At 36.5% G+C, this 14,377-nt stretch overlaps 1 protein-coding gene across 15 annotated transcripts in view; it reads right to left on the bottom strand.

Annotated features, from left to right (window-relative positions):
- The window catches only part of DMD (dystrophin), a 2,167,959-nt gene that overhangs the window by 563,131 nt on the left and 1,590,451 nt on the right, over positions 1 to 14,377 (bottom strand). For all 15 annotated transcript variants that reach the window (XM_072818058.1, XM_072818060.1, XM_072818056.1 and 12 more), the window contains one exon: positions 13,965 to 14,082. In XM_072818058.1, the coding sequence (XP_072674159.1) occupies positions 13,965 to 14,082 (118 nt within the window). The remainder of the gene's footprint in view (positions 1 to 13,964; positions 14,083 to 14,377) is intronic.

The following is a 14,377-nucleotide window of genomic DNA, read 5'->3' as shown; positions in this document are numbered from 1 at the left end:
TAAAGATTAGAGGGGGGTACTTGAGCTTCTGAAGATTAAGAACTCTCTATTTACATTTAATTTCCATTTTGCTCAAATCAGCAGAGCCTCCAAAAGTGAAGTGAAGACTATTTCAAATGGCCTCGTACATTTTCTGCAAGGCTGAGGTATGTGAATTGCAATCAGACCAAGGTGCTTTTTAAATCTGTTCTGCTTATAAGAGATTGTACTAAAAAACTCCCAGTCTCCTAAAACTGAAATATCACTCACCATCCCAAAATCTGGGTATGTTTACTGCGGGTTTTTGTTGTTGTTGTTGTTTGTTTGTTTGTTTGCTTTTTAAGCGGGGCATTTTATTAATCTCTTCAGGAGAATTTTTTTTCATGGTCATGGAGATGATGATGGTAGCTTGTATTGTAGTCTTACGCTATTTGCCAGCTACCTGTGAGACAGTCCATTCAATCAGTATGTATTGACGGCATGCCTATTATTTTCAGAATAATGTGATAATTACAGGATTTTATTTTTTTTTTTTTATTTTTTTTTTTTTAATTTTTATTTATTTATGATAGTCACACAGAGAGAGAGAGAGAGAGAGAGGCAGAGACACAGGCAGAGGGAGAAGCAGGCTCCATGCACCGGGAGCCCGACGTGGGATTCGATCCCGGGTCTCCAGGATCGCGCCCTGGGCCAAAGGCAGGCGCCAAACCGCTGCGCCACCCAGGGATCCCCAGGATTTTAAATATAAAGGAGTAACAGTTTGAAGCTTACAGTTCAGTCAGGGACATAAAACATATACTAAGAAGAGAGTGTCCTCAGACAGACAGGATAATGCTTGGAATTCCTAACCTCTGGCATTTTGTCACTTACAAATATGGCAACAAGAGAAAGAAACCTGTTCTCCACGTCACTATCTGAGGTACCAGTGATATAGGGTTAATGAGTCTCCTACTGGAAAGGTTTTGTTTTGTTTTGTTTGTTTTAACTTGTGCTGGCTTCTTTTTTAAAAGTGACTCTGCCTAAGGCATAAAAACAAATCCCTATGAGGATTTCAAGTACTGTGATTCAATAAATACCTAATATATTTTAACCTAACTGAAACAAAGATCACAAGTTAATAATTTATACAATTATGTGTCAGTAGTATATATAAGATTTACATATAAATATATACAGATGTGAGTATAAGATATATATAAATAGGTGTATAAATGTGTGTATATATATGTAATTAAATTTTCAGTAACTGACTTTCAAATGTTGTCTCCTTTCAGCATAGGTTTGGGGAAGGAAGAGCCATCTAACACTCTTTTCTAGAATCAGAACACCTGGGTGAAATCCTGACTCTTCCATCTGCTATCTGTGTCACCTTGAGAAAGGTATTACAAACCATGATCCTTGGTTCCCTCATTTATTTAATGAGGACAGTACGACTTTAGGCAAGGTTGTGGATATCAAATCAGCTCATATATTTTAGAGTTCTTTGTCCAATTTATGTAAAACATAACACAGATATAAAATATTACTATTTATAAGATGAGATATTGTAGGATCTAAATAAAATCTGACTCTGCCAAGTACTGTCAATAAAAATTTTGACGTCTCCAACTGTTGGAAATGTTTCATATATTCTGGAATTCTCTTGGACATGTTTCCCATTACCAAAACATCCAGCTACTGAGAGGAAAACCTGACTGAGCCTTTTAAGTGCCCTGCCAGATGCTGGGAAAATAAATTTTAACCCCATTCCATTTATTGATATGTACCCCTTATGGTACTATGCCCCCTACATACACATATGCTTTGGTACAGTACCCTATATTGAGAGACACACAAACTGATATGCTAAAACTCAGGGCAGTATACGGGCACTAGTAACAATCAAAAGAAATTCCTCATTTTATAATGCAACAGGACGGAGCCTTCCCCTTTCAGTGAGTGGTTCTTACAATGGCAAAGACTAAACCAAATCCTTACCAAGAAGCAGGTAAAGTGCCACTGTTTCAAAAGGCCAATATGTGCCTAAACATTCCTGTTTTTCATATTACCTTATCTTTCTGCACAATTACACTTGATGTTCACATTTTCAGGTTGACTGGATTTTATCAATTGATGGCACAGTTTTCCGCTTAATTATAGAGAAAGGTGTTTTCCCTTCATTTTTATTCTGTGCATTTGGGACCCAATTTTCTATTTTCAAACATTTTGTTGTTTAGCACACATTTTTCTGATAACAAATGAAATCACTCTGGTATATGACTTGATAGTTTTCTTTCCCTCCACCAACTGCATTTTCCTGAAAGCCAGCTGTGGCCCAAGGCAGTGGTTCTATGGTTCTTGTAGGAAAGAAACATCAGATGCCAATGGACAAGTTTATCATTTCTATCACTACCTTACAGACTTTGTAGGGGACCCTAAAGGGCTTTACTCCTGTGACTGAGGGTTAGACTTACAGATGGTAATAAATCAGACTATCCAGTAGCTGGAAACACTAAAAATGGAATATTCCACATACATATTTTTGTTTTATCTTAATATTGAAGAAAATATCCTAAGACCCTTCAATCATTCACTTGTTAGGGAAATCTTGGTGGAGACTTCCCCCCCGCCCAAATTCCTAGACAGGGAGTTAAGAGAATCAGGACTCAGTGAAGATACATTTCTTGAGCAAGTACTAAAAATTCTGTGTGCAGACATATGAACATTTCTCTACCTTTATGTATCCATTTTCTAGATGTAAAAAACTTACTCTTAGAGCAGGGCTCTCATCTTGTCAACCAAATGTCAACAACCTAGAAGACCTGGTGGAGCTCTTGATAATGAGGAGGGCTGATAATTATGTCCTGAATGTTTGTGCCCCCATTCCCCCAAAGTCATATGTTGAAACCCTAACCCCCAATGTGATGGTATTTGGAGATGGGGTCTTTAGGAAGTAAGTAGATGAGATCATGAGTGTGGGGTGTCAGATGTCGTGATGGTATCGATGCCTTTATAAGAGGGAGAGAGTAGACCTTTCTCTCTTTCTTCAGCAATGAGGACATAATTAGAAGGTGGTCCTCCATAAGCAAGGAAGAAGAGTCTCACCAGATCTGCTGGCTCCTTGGTCTTGGACTTCCTGGCCTCCAGAATTTGGAGAAATAAATACCTATTGGTTACGCCACCCAATCTATGATATTTCATCAGAGAAGCCCAAGATGTTGAAGACATTGATATTTAGGTAGTGATTTGCCATTTGAAAAGGGCTATTCCATACATTCCATTTAATCCTTGCAGCAATCTGGTATGGGAGGCATCAGGAGTCTAATTTTACAGATGAAGAAGCAAAAGGTGAGAGAGATGAAGGCATTTGCCAAGGATCCCACTGTCATCAAAGGGCAGAATCAGGACTTACACCCCGTCTTCTCATTTTTAGATGCAATGCTTTTAGCATTACTTATGCTTAGAATGAAATGGAGGAAAGACATGCTTACATGTTTGTCTTACTAACATCAAAGTAATAATTGCCATTGCCATCATCATTGTCAGTATTATCCCATAACCTGCCAGCTGCCTGAGCCTTTCTGTTTGGCCTCCAAAACTCAAAAGCTGTCTTTTCTTTTCAAAACCCATATTCTTCATGTGGTGCCAGGGTGAGAGGATAATCACCATATCCAGTAGCTATAGAAAAAGTCTCAGGGGTTTCTTTTTCTTTTCAACATGCACATGCATAATCAAGGGCACACACAAGTGGTCTGTCATTTTCCAGGGGAAGAGCAGCACTGACATTTGCTGGGTTGTGTGATGGCCACAGTCAAAGCAACACAGGGTCAAGTTTCAGAAAACTTTCTTTTGAAGGCTCAGCTAAGTCCTACAGTAGTTATCTCGACAGGGGTCCTGATCACCTTCATCTCCTGGTTTTCATGACCTTTTGGAGGCCCTTGTCCTCCCACCTCCCAGCATCAGGGCCCAACTGTGTGACAAATAATCCACAGAAGGAGTAACGGTCTAAATGCGAAGGCTAAGTCAGAAAGAGGCACCATGGCTTCCGCCTCATACCTATGGTTTACCTCTGAGGGAAGCCAGCCACAAAATCACAGGAACATTCAAGGAGTCCCATGGAGAAGCTTGTATAGAGAAAAGCCAACTAGATAGCACCATTCACAAACCATATGAGTGAGCCACCTTGAGAGTGGATCCTCCAGCCTGTCAAGTTTTGGATGACTGGAGCTCCTGTTGACTACCGACTGCAACCCCAGGAGAAATTCCAAGATGCAACCACTCAAACAAGATGCTCATGATACCCTGACCAACAGAATATGTGAGATATAATAAAAAATTATGGCTGTTTTCAGGCACTAAGTTTTGGGACGATTTTTAAAAAAATTTTTTTTGCAGTAATCTGTAACGGCAAACTCCTTTTCTTGGCTAAAGCAGAATGAGCCCAGCTTTCTCCTTTGCATGTAGAAAGGTCACAATCTATTAATCCTTTCTGCTTACTTCATAAATGCTTCCCTTAAGGCAGGTACAACAGAATAAAGACTAGCGGCAAGCAATTTGTTATGTTGCTTCAAATTATTAATGAGAAAATTTTAGTAAAGAGAAAAATGGTAGATCTATAAGAATTCCTATACTTTTGCAACACCTGAGGAGAGCTGAGAGCACCCTTTAGGAGCTGTCTATAGCATATCTACCCTTAGATTAGCTTCATCTAAACTGCATATCACCAAGAGGAATACTCCTCTCTATACCCAGAGGTACCAAAATATAATAGAAATTCAGGTCTTCAGTTGCAATGCTCCATTAGGCCATAAGATAAAAATGCTAGCCTGCAAAAAACTGGAATTTCTCCTGTGGGCACGTCTCCTTCTGTTTTGTATTTGTCTTACCAGCTCACTTTGTCTGAGTGTGAGATTCCTTATATTATATGTATTCACCTATTTTCATTAATTGATTTATTTATTTAATAGTTATGTTCATTATGTGTAGTTTTTAAAATGGATGAGTAGTACATTTACTAATCCAAATCTTTCATCTTAAAAAGAGACATAATGAAAAAATAAGCAATTAGAAAATGCTATTTGTGTTCATAATTGTAGCTACCTTACTTTAAATAAGTGTAATTCCTTTTAGACACTTACATTAAAGATTAATGATTGAATATAATTATGACCGCTATTTGGATTTTAAATCCTGTCCAAATATATTTTGATTCTAATCCTCTTCTAGAATTAAAGAATGAGATCCAATAAAACAGAATTACTTCATGACAGATGTTTAGTATTAATTTAACACAACATAAGTAAAAGTCTTTCAAGAAAGAAAAACATATACACTTGCTTTTTATAGATAATTTTTTAAGTTATAATTACTCTGATAGAGCTCTGAAATTCATGAAGATGTTAAAGATCATTTCTGTAATTTAATGTATATTTCCAGATACCCTATTAATTGGATACTGATGAAAATTAAAGAAATCATGAAATTTATATGTGAAGAAACACATGGCACTATGAATCACACTGTGATGGCTAATTTTAAGTGTCAAATTGGCTAGACAATGATGTCCAGTTGTTTGTTTAGGTACCAGTCTAGATGCTGCTGTAGACATTTAAATCAGGAGACTGTAAGTAAAGCAGATTAGCCTCCATAATGGGGGTGAGCCTTATCCAATCAGTTGAAGACCTTAAGAGAAAAGACTGAGGTCCCCAGAAGAGGCTACTAGAATGGACTTGGATTCAAGAACTGGATTCAAGACTGCAGTATCAACTCTTCTTGGAGTATCTATCTTCCTGGCATGCTCTAAAAATTTCAGACTTACAGTCCCCACAATCTCATGAGCCAATTCTTTAAAATCTCTCTCTCTCTCTCTCTATATATATATAATTAATTTAATTATAATTAATTTATATTATAACTAATAAATATATTAAATACATATATATGTATACATACACATATATATGTATATATGCAGGGTTCTTTGGAGAATGCTAATAAACTCATTCCTAGTGAATAACAGCACTAGAAGAAAAAATTAATGTTACAATAATAAAATAATCGCAATAATACATGTAGTAAAATTTTTATTTTTGTAGTGGGATTGAGCGAGAGATATTTTGCTTAACTCTTGGTATACCATCAAGGTCCACTGTACCCAAATATATAGTTTGAGTTTCTCTTTTAAGAGGTTCTAACTATGAAAAAAAAAAGAAGTTCTAACTTCTTGTAAAAATTGATATTTTTGGCTTTTATTCTTTTCTGGTGGTCTACAAAAACAAAGTGGTATTTTACTTATTCTTTCAATAAAATAAAATTCATTTTATTTTACAATTTCCATATGGGTCCATTGAAACCTTTCATAAGCCTAAAATACATTGTATAGTCTTAGTAATCTTATTTTTTCTATATTTGGAAATACTTTGTTATTTCATCACCATTCATAAGTTTTTCCTAAGTATGCTAAAAAGATTTATAAATGAAAGAATTGTGGGATTATTTAGAAGGATTATACAGTAGTAAAATAAATCTTCATCCTTTAGATTTCTTATTACATTGCCCCAAATAGTGCACCTTTTTCAAGAAGGTATGAAATAAGATTGGGGACACCATGTTTGGAGTCTGTTTTTAGGTTTCATTGAATGGAGTTGAAAATGTAGAGCTTTTCATTTTACTTCCCTATTGTCAAAGACAAGAAAATTGACAGAGGAAGATGTTTATGATTATTAGACATAATAGAAGATAAATGCAAAGAGACAGAAATCAACATCCTAGATTCCAGTGATGATGGTGAAATTGATCATATAGGTGAAATCTTAGACTGTGAATCTACAGATGATGAGTAAACACAAGGATTTATAAGCAAACAATATATTTCTAAGGACAGAAAGAAAATAGCATATTTTATTCTAGTTAGTCATTCAACAGGAAAGACTTCATCACATAATGTTTTGTTGCAGAACTTGAACCATCTTATTTTGCTAAAATGGTGTGGGACACTATGTTGTTTATGTTTGTGACTCCAAATTTACTTAATACAAAATTTGTTGGGTTCAATTCTTATTGAAATTTCTAATAAAGTTGGTGGGTTTTTTTTATTATCTCTCTAGCCCTACTGTGTAAAGTATTTGAAAAGTAACTGAAATATACAAAACAAAAAGCAAAATGGCTCATTAGACCTAGATGGCAAATGCTCATCTATTTTTCCTGGTACATCTATTTTAACAGGGTGAGTCAGGAACCTGATATACATAAACACGACCATCTTGAACTCTCAGCTAAAGGGTTTCTTATTCAATGTATTACCAGGAAGAAACTTATGTTATTGGACTGGGTGGTACAGCAGAAGACACAGAAAACAAAATACAGAGCAAAACTTACAAACTCATTCTTCACTGTGTTTGTCTAAATGCATCTATATTGTAAGTTGCCACTCAGGGGCATGATGCTAACTCCTCTTCCTACACTGCTTAAATGTAAGCCAAGTTCCAGACTGTTCCTAGGTCTACTTTTCTTTTCATCTGGCTCCCTGTCTCTTTGCAAACTCAATCTACCCCAGGTAACTTCCAAATCTGTTTAGAAGTAACTTTACTTCTGAAATCTCTACTCACGTTTTCTTAAGCACATTATTTTATCACCTATATTCAACTCCTTGTCCTGACTCTGTCTCTGGTTATTATGGATATTATTATGGATATTACAGATATTATTATGGATATTATGGATATTACCATATCTTCCAAAGCACCCAATCTCAAAATCTTAAGAGGCAAGCTCTTACATCCCACATATCCAAACAACGTCCAAATCCTGTTAATGCTAGCTCTATTTCATGTCTTAATTCGGTTCTTTCTTTCCATTCCACTGTCACTGTTCTAGCTTGGGCTCTCTTGCCTCCTCATCTCTCTGACTGCTTTTACTCCTGTATCCTCCACAACATACACACAGACACACTCCCACTTCTACAAATTCATCTGTCACACCATAGCTAACTTAAGTCTAATTATGTATCTCCTCTTATCCTTTCCCGAAATATCCTTCCCTTCCCAGCCTCCTTCTGTTTTTCAAAATCCTATTCGTGACCAGATCAAATTTAACCTCCTCCTAGAAGCATTCCAGAATCCCTTCATTCAGATCCAATCTTCCCCCCTCTTGTTCTCTCTTAAGATTTCGTAATACTGTTCTATTGAAGTACTTATCTTAGACTGCCTTGCCCAAATAGACTTGTCCACATACCCACATTTGATTGTAAGCTCTTTTAAGACAAAGGCTGAATCTTATCTTTCCCTGTATCCCAACCATCATATCTGATATTAACTAGCACAGAGTGAGCATTCAAATATTTACTGAACTGAACTCTGGTTGCCAGCAGCATCCTGGTGGATGTAAGTTCTGAGAGCTGCTTGTAGTTATAATAGGTTGACAGCAGGTGCTAGATGTCAAAAGAAGGAAATTTATATGGTTGGCTCCACTTCTTCTAAAATAAGCAACTTTCTAATAGACAATACCTGAAAGGGAGATATTGGCTGGCATTTCATTAGCAATAGAGATTTCATAAAAACGTGGAGAACAACAAAGTCTTTTTATTTCACCGTGAAGGATTTCATACATTCGGTTGCAGCAATGAATGATAGGTTGACAAACCTGCTATAAAACTGTCAGTTAATTCAAAAATCCTGTGAGAGTATTTTTATTCCCATACAGCAGAACATTCTCCCTTCCGTAGCCCTGTATACCAGCTCTTTAAGCAATACAATATGAACTCATTTCTTAAAATTTATACGATGTCACCAAATTTCTCAAAGAATTCCAGATTAGTTCGAAAAAGTCTGAGCTGAAAAAATAATTTTAAAGGAAATAATTCTCTCTTAAGACTTGGCATTCTGAAAGAAAAAAAAAAAAAAAAAAAAAGACTTGGCATTCTGTTTCCAAAGTTCCTCTCCTGGTTTAGCTGCTAAGCGGCCATATATTATATCTCTCATCTTCTCCCTTCTCCAGTTCCTATGTACCAAATTAATCTCACCATGATGGTATGGATCACTTAATGAGCATCTATTATATGTGAGGTCTTCGCTTTAGAAATCTCACATAATTTTATTTTATTTTATTATTTTTTTTAGAGCACCAGGTATTTATTTTTTTTAAATTTTTTAAATTTATTTATGATAGTCACAGAGAGAGAGAGAGAATGGCAGAGACACAGGCAGAGGGAGAAGCAGGCTCCATGCACCGGGAGCCTGACGTGGGATTCGATCCCGGGTCTCCAGGATCGCGCCCTGGGCCAAAGGCAGGCGCTAAACCGCTGCGCCACCCAGGGATCCCTAATTTTATTTTCATAATCACTATACCAGCTTAAGTATTATCATTACCCCCACATCACAGATGAGGGCACCATGGCTTAGAGAAGCAAATCCACTTGCCTGCCAGCTAGTAGATTATGGAGGTTTGCCCTCCTATACACTTCCCACACATGTAAGAGATGATCCTATGACTACACACCCAAATGCATAGAAGACCACAATATAAATGGGAGCAGTGAATTATATCTAGGAACTATAGTAAACTGAGGTTCCTCCTAATATTTCAGTTCTAACAAATACTTTTTTTTTTAAGCTAACCAATGCTTTTCATTTGATGTTCCTTGGGCTTTGGAATCATTTAGACATAAGTTTAAGCCCTAGTCCCTCACTTGCCATCTTACAACCCTAGGCACATTATTTAGGCTTGCTGAGCTTCAGTGTTTCAATCTCTAAAATGAGAATAATTATATCTACCCTAAGGTCATAATAAATATTGAAAATAAAATAACTTACTTGAATTGCCTTGCTTTTTATAGTATCACTCGCTCATTTGTTTGATTCTATTTATATATGTTATTCTGTGTGTTCCAAAGCAGCCTTCTCCTTTTGGTTTTTTGAACTTCTCTCTTTTCTCCTTTGTAGTTTAAGAACCAGGCAGCTACCTGAGAGCTTACTCAATATTTCCCACTAGGCATTAAAACAACCCAATTAGATTATAATTAAAATAACAAGAGCTAACGTTTACTCAGCTCTTACTGTAGCTTGGATCTAAGTGCTCCTTGTGTATTATCTCATCTAATTCTCCCAACCATGAGGCAGATACAAGTAATCTAATTTTATAGAGGTGGTGACCGAGATCAGTTAGTTTACTGAGATTAGCTGTCTGTTCAGGGTCACAAAGCTACTACTAAGATGCCAGCCCAGGCAGTTTGCCCTCAAAACCTGTACGTGCTATTGCTATAGGTCTTTAAAATGGTAATGTTGGGGGTTATGTAGCCGAAGAAGCTAGAGAAGCAAGGCTCTAAGATACAAATGTCAGATGAGCCATGTTCACCAGTATTATTTGTGGAATAAGCAGACCAATAAGAGAGAGGAACTCTTTCTTTCCATATCCTTCTCACTGCTATATGAGGCATTACAGTATTATGATCACCATGGTAATGGGCATGAACAAGAGTTTTGCCCAATTCAGAACCCTCCCAGGAAGCAATTTGAGATACTTTTAATCTTATCTGGTTTTGGTCCCCTGACCTAGCCTAGCCCTTTTGTAGAAGAAAATGACCAAGAATGGTTGACCTGCTCAGCAACCAAGGAATTGAAGAAAAGTGAGCAGTTTGAACATGAGAAACAGCAAGGAGAATTTCTTATTTGAATGCACTTAGAATGACATTTTTTTTCTCACCTAGATTATTACAACATGATTTCCATCAGTACAATCACCTGAAAACAACAGATACTGTGGAAATCGTTTTATATAGTGAAACATGTTGGTATTTTGCAGACCCAATTACTTGAGATTTTAGCATGGATATTACTACTAGAGAGGAATTGCTTTGTACTGGACTTTTCTCTTGATAGAATGTAATAAATATATATAGATTTCCCCAACTGTTCAAAGTTATGAACTGGGACTTACCAAGGAAGGAAAAATGTTTCAATATAGCATTATACTCTTACTGAATATTTTTCTTTATTTAGCTGATTCCTTTTTAAGTATTTCTAGAAGTTTCAGGGCAATAAAAAAGGAATACTGAATTCTTCAAATAAGAAAATACAATTTTATGAGCAAGTATTTTATTTCTGCTCATTCCCTGAAAGCCAAATCTATAAGAAGGAAAATTCTATTTTGAACATGACTGAAATTTTATGAGTATTGAATCTCCATCCCATTTCATAGATTTCAAATGGAGAGATAAACTGAAGCACAGCAGGGCTGCAAATGACATTGTTTAGATAAACATATCTTGTCAGAATTATCCTGGTAGCAGCATTAGAGGCTCCAGGCATATTTGGAATGAAGATTCTGGCTTAGGCTCTTAATAAGCAACATGACATGTCTCAACAGACACTTGGCTTTTAAGAAAATGCTGTTTTTGGACCATGTGTATTGGAATGCTTCCACTATACTCCAAATATCCATAAAGGTATTCATTCCTAAAAGACAAAAGCTTAAAAGAACAGAACTGTTTAAATTACTGGATATTAGCAGACAGATAAAAATCTGCCCTCTGGTCACTCAATTTTAATCTATATCATGAAAAAAAGTCAATATAACATCAAAAAAATTGCAGGGGATAATGGAAAATGTTTAGACAATGTTGAACGGATACTATAAAATAAATTAGTGTTATTTTCCTCTTAGGGAAAAAAATAGAAGTTATTTTTCATTAGTAAAATGACAAATGACTTTCTATACAGTGTGTTCAGATTTGCATAAACATTTTTGCCAAATTTCCATATTTCTCAAGCAAGAAACAGATCACTTAACTGTGTAATGAGAATTCAGTCTCATACTGAGTAAATCACTCACTAAGATTCATTCCTTTGGACTAGTATGTTGCAACCTGATGAAGAAGCCTCATGGTTCCAGCGTGAGGCAGGAACATTCTACTACATCAATCGAAGAGCTATCTATGTTGGTCATTACAAGGTGATTTTGCTCTTGCCTTGCTGGTTATACAAATGACATTCTATCACTTACACAGAACTTTACAACTTAAGTGACTTCTTCCTGTCCAAATTAGCTATGGAAGAGAATGATGAGTTTCTTACCAAACTAGTTTCTCTCCTTCCTAGGCTCAACACTGCACAATATTTTGCAGTTTCCTTTGCAATTAGATGTGGTCATGTGACAAATTCCTGCCAATAGACTGCGAACAGAATTCATGTATACCACCTTCCAGGCCTGCCTCATAATAAATGCCAATGAACAATGCTCATTCTTCAACTGCCCATTAAATGCAGAGGACTCAGATGATCTGGACACAAAAGACAGAAGGGGCTTGAGTTCCTGAATGACTTCACGGAGAGCTGCTTATCTTTGCACCAGAAAAAAAGTAAACTTCTACTATGGTAAGCCACCAAGACTTGGGATCTGACTTATTATAGTGACTAGTGCTTCCTAACTGATATGTTATCATATATTCAAATACCTTGTTTGAGCCACAATAAAGAGTTAAAATTTCAAAATCAAGAAAAGTCTATTTTAATTAATAATCATGGCTACTGAAAGAGGAAATGTCTTTAGGAAGTGAATCAAAACATACATAATTTGCAGACCAAAAAAGTATTTAATCCTAGCCCCAGTGATTAAGGTCATTAACAACAACAAAAACAAAACAAAACAAAAACCAGGATGATACATGGTAAACATTCTAGAAGGAACACAGACTTTCAAGCCAGAAAGAAACATTTGCAAATTCCAAGCTGTGGTCTTTGCTTGTTTTGTAAACTTGAGCAATTTGATTAACCTTTCTCAGAAACTGTTTCCTCATCTATAAAATGAAGGATTATGAAATTTACCTGACAAGATTTTATAAAGATTTTATACACACACCCACACACCCCACAATACCTACTATCTGCTACCTAAAAGGAACTCAATAAATAGTAGCTATTATCACTAAGTATTTACCTAATACATACAAAGTATGACCAATAATATTTTCTATATATTCACCCTTTATACTGGTTACTCTTTCCCTCCCCCAACATACTGGTGGCAAAGCATTCTGCTTCCACTTTCCGAGGAAAATGCTACCACAAGACAATGAAAAATTATGAAGGCATAGATTCTTGGTTTTTGAGGTTCAAAAGTCTAGGCTTAGAAAAAGACGAAAGATTTGGAAGGAAAAAAGTTGATGAAATTAAGGATTTCCATATTTCCGCCCTAGAAAAAAATTCCTCTGGTTGTGGGAAGGAATGAAAGAGGACATGACAGGGGAGGTAAAAAAAAAAAATCAGTATTGATGTGTGTCCCTGAAAGAGAAGTAGGGAGAGGGAAAGGAGGAGATGCTGGGAGATGCAGGAGGGTGAGAGCAGAGGTGAGCTGGGCCTCATTTCTGAGGATAGCCTCTGAAGGAAACAGGAGAGTAGTTTCCCCTTTTGCTTACTCTACTCCTCTTTCTGACCTTATGTCTAGGTACTCTGAATCACTCCATGTAAAGAAGAAAATAGTAGATGTGATGTCTAGGCAGATGGGCCTAGATTCCCACCCACTTCAGTATGGCAGGAGGAATGGTATGCTGATTTCTGCTATTGCATGACGAGGGCATCACGGTAGCAGAGGGATGTGCAGATATGAAAGAGCCACTGCAGAAGGGAATGAAAGATGGTCCAGGAAGCCACTGCCAGCTTGGACCAACAACCAAGGATATGAGAGAGAGACTGACATCCCCATGGACACTAGCCCAGAGAGATGACAAGTGAGGAGCAAATGTACTGCCACACCATGCTCACCATGTCCTCCACTTCATGCTTTGCATCTACATAAGTCTGGATTGCTGAAAAATTTATTTCCTCTCTTCCATGGAATTACATTCAGTTATGGAAAGATAACATTATGGACTGAAAAATCTCAGTACAAGAGTTATAATTTACAACTATTTTGCACTCTTTTTATGAATGCAACAGAGGTAAATCAACTTAAGTCATCATTGAAACTTCTCATGCATCTTTCCTTAAGTTTCGCATGGTCCTTAAAAGACTTACTTCGATCAGTAATGATTGTTCTAGCCTCTTGATTGCTGGTCTTGTTTTTCAAATTCTGGGCAGCGGTAATGAGTTCTTCCAACTGGGGGCGCCTCTGTTCCAAATCCTGCAGCGTTGCCTGAAGGGAAACATATGACTTAATATTGAGGCTGTCCAGCATTGTGCATTCCTTTTATTTTTATTTTTTTTCAGAACTTAAATTTTAATTAAACATAGTTTCATTTTTTTCCAGCATACTGTTGCTAACAGGGTATGCTGAAAAAACAAAAATAGAATTAAATAGTAAAATAACTAAAAAATTGAAGATTAAACACTGTACAAAGTTTTAAAAATCCCACTGGAACAAGGCTGTTCCAATTATTTGTTTCATGTTCTGTCTTGGCCTTTGTTTCCTGCATATGGTTATGAACACC

Source organism: Canis lupus, chromosome X (assembly GCF_048164855.1).
Source record: "Canis lupus baileyi chromosome X, mCanLup2.hap1, whole genome shotgun sequence".
NCBI lineage: Eukaryota > Metazoa > Chordata > Mammalia > Carnivora > Canidae > Canis > Canis lupus.
The sequence above is the reverse complement of the archived record's forward strand: the minus strand, read 5'-3'. Positions and strand labels throughout refer to the sequence as shown.